At 43.1% G+C, this 9,193-nt stretch overlaps 1 protein-coding gene across 1 annotated transcript; it reads right to left on the bottom strand.

Moving 5' to 3' along the window:
* Positions 1-6,541: 6,541 nt before the first annotated feature.
* On the bottom strand, positions 6,542-7,379 carry LOC137904034 (uncharacterized). Its single transcript, XM_068748199.1, is given in 3 exon segments — positions 6,542-6,618; positions 6,621-7,115; positions 7,118-7,379. Coding segments are annotated over 3 exon segments (834 nt in total).
* Between the last annotated feature and the right edge of the window lie 1,814 nt (positions 7,380-9,193).

Here is a 9,193-nt window from a genome sequence, read left to right as displayed (position 1 = left end):
TCCGTCACATGAGCAAGAGAGAGTGCAAGCAAGGCGTAGAAACAAAAACAGTTCCTGAGAGAGATCAACGAAAGGTACCGTTTCCCATTATGAAGCAGAATAGGCAGAAGGTCAAACGAGCTACACTGGTTGTGGATAAACTTTCTTTACATCCACAACCAGCTGTACCGAGACCCTGACACCACCCCTGGCTATTCTGATTCATAAACACCTTTAATTCTCTCATTCAGCAAATAATTAGAGGCATTTTGATGTGGATGTTGTTCACACTTTATCAGAACACATCATTAATATGTGTATGAGTTTATGTAGGTGTAGATATATTTGTGTGTATAGCGTGTATATGTATAATATGTATGTATGTGTATATATATATATGAAATAGAAAAACAAACAATCCAAATCTCACTGGGCTATCATGAATAAATGTATTCCTCTTAAAAACAAAGTTGCATAAAACTCTAACGGACATTAAGTATGTTGTCACTGTTGAGCACAAATGCAGGCAAGTTAGAGAGAAAGAAAAGAAGAGAGAGAAAAAAAAGAACAAAAAACTTTTCCTTGGACTCACCCGAAACTGCCACGTCCGATTACCCGGTGCGTCTCGAACTTGCCCATCTCTTCACTGTCCAGGATGGGACAACAGGCCACACGGGTCTAAAGACAAGAACGTGTCCAACCGTCAATAAATACAGTCTAGCTAGAAGTCAAGAATCCCTTTGCAATCGTCACTAAGAGGCATGAGGACTGTCACTGTTCCCATGCGATGACTGAACGAAAACAACAGACCTGATGGAGAAGCTTCTCCAGTTGCGTCTGCAGGTCCCATAAGAACTGCAGGCTGGCCAGACCACTGTGGAATGTCTCACCACAGTCTATGGCCAGCTGAAACAGCCGCAGGTGGATGAAATTCACAGCTGCCAGACGGAAAGTGCCTTCATCCATGACACTGGAGTCCAATGATCTGATGGATGACATACTCGAACTCGACGAGCATGACATACTCGAACTCGACGAGCATGACATACTCGAACACGACGCGTCTGACATACTCGAGTCATATGTGGTGGATGACATACTGCAGATAACGTAACTCAAAATACTGTTCAAACCTAAAATGAGTGAAAAGAAACAGAAATATAAAGTAATCAGAATCATCTTCAACACTGTACGGAGCATCAGTCAGCAGCTTTTAAACAGTTAATATATTCACGTCAATGCTTTATCACAGACTGAAGTCAGCAAAAAGCTTCGGAAGATAATTCGCCTCTGTGATGGTGGACATGGTTTGATTTTATTTGTAGTGTAATGAATGAAAGAGTGACTTACTTGACAGAGAGAGTCCAATAAGGTCAGAACAGTGGGCGTCCATTTATATAGCATTCTTGGATTCTCTGCGGCTTTGTTCTTCAAAGGCCATCATATTCTTTGATTGGCAGCGTTTCCTTTGAAGTGTGATCAAAGCCACCAAACGTTGAGGGGGGGGGGATTCTTCTGCTAAAACTAGTCAAGACTATTACTTGTTAAAATGTGTTAAATAAAGCCACATTCATTGAAACAGCAAAGCACATTCATTACTACAGTAATACCTTGACATTTACGTTCCCTCTAAGCTGTGCCCGTGCGCAATTGCGCACTGCTGATGCGGTCTTCGCGCAGTGAAAATCTCCACAGCGCACAAAAACAAAATCCAACCTGAATTGAAAATAAGAGATCCGGGAGGGATAGTTTTGGCGAGCTTGACCGAGAGGGACGCCGTTTTGATTTAGTAAGATTTTGGATCGTTAAACCAACGACCATTGATGTTCACTCGGCGAATACGTTTTGAAACACACAAGGACATTATTACCCCGAAGTTTGTCCTGCAGTAGAGTATTTTTGAAATACTTAGAAGCAGTTTAGCATTTGCTGGCTAAGTGGATGCTTAAGCTAACTGGGTAAGCTAACTCTGCTTGCTAAAGAGACCGTTTCTTTCATCATTCCGGCCTGGAGGTGAAGATTGGTCGAGAGTGAAGTGATGAGAAACTGCTGGAGGAGTGTTTTGAAGAAACGTATTTCTCTGGACATCACTCACGGGAGTTTACCTGAAACGGCAGACGGGACATCGCTAACGGCAGTTTACCTCCAATGACAGACAGGACATCGCTCCGCCATCTTGGGACACCTCGGAGTTTTCCTCTTGGGAATTTGTACCACACTGAATCATTCCCTCAGGTACCGTTTATTTTGGTTTGCTCACAGAGTGAAGCGGCCATAAAGTTTTCGGCCTCAACGCTCCCAAGCATCGCTCAGGCCTGCAACGGTGGTTTGTATTGTGAATAAGCCGGCTGGGGTGGGTGTGTGTGTGCGTGTGATTGGTGTGGGCCCTCACATAGTTTATTATTTTCAGCACACGTTCAACAGCATTGTATATATGTTTGATAATTTACATGTTCAGTAAATTATCTGTTCTTTTAAACTACAGTGTGATCATTTGCCTTATTTTATGAATGTGTGAGTGAATGTGATTTGATCGGAGAGTTGAACTGTGAAATTCAAGATACGTATAACAAGCTACAGTAAATAAAATAGTTATAGTTGACTTTATTAGGTTTTAGAATTTTATAAAAGAACCTAGGAAGCCCTTACCTCATACATTAGGTAAAGGTGGGCTACATAATAAACAAATGACAATTAAGTTAAGACTATTTTCTTTTCTATGCCTTTGGGGCTTTTACAAAAATATCCTGTTCTGCTCTATTGTTCATGTGCTAGTCTCGTCTTATTTCCTGGGTTAATTCTTACGTGCTTGGCTTCTGTGTCCAACCTCTGCCGTTTACTGGCGAGGACTCTCTGAAAGGATGATTGTATCTTGAGAATCAGATGAAGGAAGGGATGGTGGTCGAGACTGCTCAGGAGATGGTTCAATTCATTTCAATTCTATTTTATTTATATAGTGCCAGATCACAACATAAAGTTATCTCAAGGCACTTTACAGGATTAGCAGGGAAAGACCTGCAGGGAAACACAGAACCCAACTTGACCCACAAGAGCAAGCACTCTGGCAACGGTGGCTGCCTTTAACGGGCAGAAACCTTGGACAGGACCTAGGCTCATGGTGGACAGCCATCTGTCTGACCGGCTGGGTTGAGAGAGAGAATGGCAGGTCGGAGACGAGTCAAAAACAAGGAGATGGATAGGGAAGTGATAGCAAGACAGAGCAGGAGCAGACAAAAACAAGATGTATAAGACTGGAAATGCTAATGCCGGCGACGTGGACATCAGCGGTGAGGGCCACAGGTCCAGGTTCTGCAGCACCACGGACAGAAGGACCTGAAAGAGAAAGAGGGGCAAACAGGGAGAGCGAGCACACGACTACGGGGAATAGAGACAGATTACACACATATATTTATAACATGAATAACCAGATGAAGAGGGAAGAGCTCAGTGTGTCATGATGTTAAGCCTCCAGTGCTGGCCCATGACAGCATATTGATTATACTGATTACTGCATCGATTAGCAATAAGCTTTGTTAAAAAGGAAAGTCTTTAATCTACTCTTGAACATAGAGATGGCGTCTGTCTCACGAACCAAAACGGGGAGCCGATTCCACAATAAAGGAGCTTGATAACTGAAAGCTCCGCCCCCCTGTCTGCTCTTGGTCATTTTTGGAACCACGAGCAGGCCAGCATTTTGGGACCACAGGGTCCTAGTGGGGCAATATGGGATAATCATCTCTGTAAGGTAAGTAGGGGCCTGGCTGGTGAGGGCTTTAAAAGTAAGTCGAAGGATTTTATATTCAATCCGTTCCCTAACGGGAAGCCAATGCAGAGACGCCAGAACAGGAGAAATGTGTTCTCTCACTCTGGTTCACGTCAAAACACGAGCTGCTGCATTCTGGATTAGCTGGAGATGTTTAATAGACCTTTTTGTGCAGCCGGACAGTAAGGAGTTGCAGGAATCCAGTCTGGAAGTCACAAAAGCATGGACTATTTTTTCTGCATCTTTTCGGGTTAGTAGGTGCCTGACCTTTGAAATATTCTGAAGGTGAAAGAACGCGGTCCTTGAAACGTGCTTTATCTGGGACTGAAAGGACAGGTCCTGATCAAAGATTACCCCCAGATTCTTGGCCATCTAGTTCAACTACAACACTAGAACAAGCATTTCTGAGATGCTTTGGCCCAAGAACCAGTACCTCAGTTTTATTTAGATTTAATAACAGGAGGTTCTCGGTCATCCAGGAATTAATGTCCTCAAGGCACGTCTGAAGTCTAATCACTGATCGACTTTGTCTGGCTGAACGGACAGGTACAATTGACTATCGTCCGCATAGCAGTGGAAATTTATGCTGTGTTTCTTAATAATGTTACCTAACGGAAGCATATACAGCGTGAACATAATAGGTCCAAGCACTGAACCCTGTGGAACTCCATATTTAACTTCAGTGTACGTAGAAGACTTATCATGAACACGTACAAACTGAAATCTATCAGACAAGTAGGAACTAAACCAGTTTAATGCAGATCCTCTAACACCAACAGATTGTTCCAGCCTTTGTAACAGAATCCGATGATCTATTGTATCAAAGGCTGCACTGAGATCTAATAAAATAAGCATGGAGACAAGTCCATTATTAGATGCTATTAAAAGGTCATTGGTGACTTTAACTAATGCTGTCTCTGTGCTATGATGAGGTCTGAAACCCGACTATAAAACCTCAAATAACTTATTGTCTTGTAAGAATTCACACAGCTGACTGGAAACTGCTTTCTCTAAAAGCTTTGACAGGAATGGAAGGTTTGAAATTGGCCTATAGTTAGCCAAGACATCAGGATCCATTGTTGTTTATTGAGAAGTGGTTTAATGACTGCTGTTTTAAAAGAGTTGGGTACATAGCCTGTAAGTAAGGATAGATTAATTGTATTTAGCAAAGCAATACTAATTGAGAGGAAGACTTCTAAAGCAGCTAAGGGACAGGTGCACGGTTTAGATGAGGCAACAGCCACACTTACTTGCTGCAGGTTAATGGGGGTGAAACTATCCAAGTAACTATCAAGATCGTATCGCTACTTCCATTGCCCAGGGAGGGGTTAATGTCACACGAAGGCAGACGCTGATGAATGTCGCCCCTAATTTATTCGATTTTGGTACTGAAGAAGGTCATGAAAACTTCACTACTGAGACCTGTTGGAACAAAAGGGTCAACAGAACTGGCGCTTTGTGTTAGCCTAGCTACGGTGTCAGAGAAACCTTGGATTAGATTTGTTCTCTTCTATTAGAGATGAGTAATATGCTGCTCTTGCCTTGCGGAACGTTGTCCTGTACGTTTTTCCAGATTAAACAAGACTTCTCCAATTTAGTTGAGCGCCATATCCTCTCCAGTCTTCTGGCTGTTTGCTTTCACAATCTAATTTCAGAATTGAACCACGGAGCTTTCCTTTTTGGTTTTAGTTTTTTAATTCTTAAGGGGGCGATGGAGTCAAGCATCGTGCGCATCAAGTCCCCAGCACCACCTACAAGATGATCCATGTGGGAGGGGCTAAAGTTACCACACGACTCCTCAGTAATGTTAAGGCTTGATAAAGAGTTTAATGCTGATGGGATCACTTCTTTGAATTTAGCAATAGCACCATCAGACGGACATCTAGTCAAGGCAGTTCTGTTTGATGGAACGTAGTCCAATAATACAAACGTAAAAGTGATGAACTTGTGGTCTGATAAAAAAGGGTTCAGTGGAAATACAATTAATTGATCAATATCAATACCATACGTGAGAACCGGATCCAAGGTATGATTAAAGCTGTGGGTGGGTTTGTTCACTCTCTGGGAGAAGCCAATTGAGTCCAGTAATGAGAGGAAGGCAGTAGCAAGGCAGTCGTCACTGACATCTACATGAATGTTAAAATCTACCACAACAAGAATCTGTTCTGCTTTCAGAACTAAGCTTGTTAAACATTCAGAAAATTCTGACATGAAATCAGAGTCTGGGCCTGGAGGGCGGTAAACTATAACAATCAGGACTGGCTAGCTTGATTTCCATGTTGGAAGTGACAGACTCAGAATAAGACTCTCAAAGGAGGTATAGTTTAATTTAGGTTTAGTGTTAATCTGGAGGTCAGAGTTATAGATGGCTCCAACTCCACCTCCTCGGCCGGCGCCTCGAGAAATGTGAGAGTTAACATAACTCTGAGGCGTGGCTTCACTTAAACTGAAATAATCTTCAGGACCCAGCCAGGTTTCTGTCAAACAGAAAATATCTACATGCTGATCTGAGATCAGATCGTTTATTAAAAATGCCTTCGATGCCAGAGAGCGAATATTCAAAAGTCCACATTTAATGGTTTTACTATTATTAATTTCTGTGCCGGCAGTTTTTATTTTTACAAGGTTTCCAGGAGTAACATGTCTCCTGTACAATTTAACAACCTTAGAGGGTCGAGGAACAGACACCATCTCTATAGACACCATCTCTATGGGGTTCTGGGTGGGTGACTGATCGAGAGGACGCTCAGAGATGGGTGTAGGACTACATCTCTGACTCCTGGACCCGACTCTGGATTGTCAGGGTTTTGGTTGTCTAACAAACTCTGTCAGATTGCAAGAAATGAGAGATGCGCCATCAAACGTAGGATGGACACATCTCTCCTAATGACACCAGGTTTTCCCCAGAATGTCTGCCAGTTATCTACAAAGCCCACGTTGTTTTCCGGAAACCACCTAGACATATCGTCACCCGTCAGATTGGGGAGGGGGCCAGAGAAAACTATGGATTCCGACATAGTCCTAGCAAAGCTACACACCGACTCAATATTCATTTTAGTGACCTCCGACTGGCGTAGCCGGATGTCATTCGTGCCGACGTGGATTACAATCTTACGGTATTTACATTTAGCTTTCGCCAGCAACTTCAAATTTGATTCAATATCGCCCGCTCGGGCCCCCGGGATACACCTCACTATGGCCGCTGGAGTCGCTAGCTTCATGTTTCTGAAAATGGAGTCACCAATCACCAGAGTACTGTCCTCAGCAGGTGTGTTGCTGAGCGGGGAAAATCTATTAGAAACGTGAATAGGGTTAGGGTTAGGGTGAACCGTAGCGGGCTTTGGACTATGCTTCCTCCGAACAGCCTTGGTGTCCCGGCTGCTTCTGGCTGCTCGGGAGCAGCCGGGAGACGGTTAGCGGCTCGGTCTGCACCGCTAAGGGAGGGCTGGCTAGCTATCAAAGGTACTGGATTTTCTTCTATGGTACGGAACCGGGTCTCTAAATCATTTAGCCTTGTCTCCAACATAGCAAATAAACTACACTTCTTACACGTTTCACTGTCAGTAAAGGAAGAAGAGGAGAAGCTAAACATTTGACACACTGAGCAGGACAGTGGAGAGGCAGAGGGAGAAGCCATCGCTAGCTGGCTAGCTAGCGGTGCTAAAAGCTATTCGATAGTTAGCTTATTAAACCAAAGGAGGACTGCCCCAAAAAGTTGTGAAAATTGGTGGAGCTAATCCACTATCAATGAATATGACAAGCAGTGATTCAAGTTATGTGGGAAAAGAGCAGAAAAAGTGAATGATTGTACAGTGGCAGAGAGAACACAAACAATTCGTGAAACAAGCAAACAGGAAGTGATAATACGCTCACTGGGATACGTCAGCACGTCTCAGGATTGTATGGAGTCAGATTCTGACGATGATGCGATAAGCAGAGGGAGGGAAATATAACCACAAGTAGCATGCCCATTAAATAATGCAATAGTAATTACAAATGCAACTGAAACAAACCAGCATATTTGATGGTTAGCACTCCATGTGAGGGATCATTAACTACATCCTCAGACAGTCCCAGAACTGTCAACAACCTTCACACCTTCTGTCACAGCTGGCACACCGAACTTCGCAAATGATACAAGAAAAGGCAAATGCGTTTGTTAAATCAGGCCTATGAGTTCATGTTTGTCCAATACTCACAAATGGCCAATTAATCTGGCGCATTACTTTTGAGAAAACATCAATAAATGAAATGAAATTAACTAATCACTACTTTTTAAGCAGATCATGCATTTAAAGTTGCTCAATGAAATTAGCATTAAAAAAATAATATTAGTTACTATTAGCACCATGCAAGACTGTGGCCAGGAATGTTATGGCAGACACATTAAAAATCCTTCAGCATGTTGATTTAGTAGTGTCAGACATGTGTAATCCTGAATACTAGTTACTGGCAAAATCTTGAAACACTGCAGACTGTGGGGAAGACAGCGGTGGGTGGAACAGCTGTGTTGTCGTCACTGATCTCTGTCATATTAACATAATTCCTGAGTATATGGTGACATATTGCAACCACTATTTTGGCATAACATTGTTAGAAACAGATCCTTTAAAGTTTCTACTCTCTGTTGTTGTATTAACCCTGAAAGAGTCAATGAACTTTGACACTGCATATTTAATACAGCGAAATTTACTGTGTATCAACCTTTCGTATATTCTTTTGAGCATTCCTGGGTGGTTCTTGCTGAGAATGATGCTCATGAGCATCATTCTCTTTCTTGATACCTTGGTCCTCAGCCGCTCAAAAAGTCGTGATTTCCGGGAAACAGAATTATTGCCCTTCCCCTTGCAAAATCCAAGAACAGCCAGCCAGTCGCCGAAGGATGGCAGATACTCTTTTAGCTGCTCATCTGTCATCAGCAGTAAGACACTGGAATCAATCTAAAAAAAAAAAAAAGGGAGTTGAAAAGAATCTGTACACCTGTCTGAGAGTGCCATCCATCCATCTCTAAACCGCTTATCCGGGGGGGTCGCGGGGGCAGCAGACTAAGCAGGGAAGCCCAGATTTCTCTCTCCCCGACCACTTCCTCTAGCTCTTCCGGGGGGATCCCGAGGCGTTCCCAGGCCAGCCGAGAGACATAGTCTCTCCAGCGTGTCCTGGGTCTTCCCCGTGGCCTCCTACCGATGGGACGTGCCCTCAACAGTGCACCAGAGAGACATCCTAAACCAGGGGTGGGCAAACGTTTTGACTCGCAGGCCACAATCGGTTCTAAAATTTGACAGGAAGGCTGGACCAGGAACAGATGGATGGAGTATTTGTGTGAGCTAATATAAATGACACATGAAAGCTATTGCATTAAAGGATTTGGCCTTTTACAGGCAGCATTACGGGGAAAAGGTCAAATGAACGAGGTTTAATTATATAACAATTTTATTGAATGATATAATTTGT

Source organism: Brachionichthys hirsutus, chromosome 14, assembly GCF_040956055.1.
Source record: "Brachionichthys hirsutus isolate HB-005 chromosome 14, CSIRO-AGI_Bhir_v1, whole genome shotgun sequence".
Classification (NCBI taxonomy): Eukaryota; Metazoa; Chordata; class Actinopteri; order Lophiiformes; family Brachionichthyidae; genus Brachionichthys; species Brachionichthys hirsutus.
The sequence above is the reverse complement of the archived record's forward strand: the minus strand, read 5'-3'. Positions and strand labels throughout refer to the sequence as shown.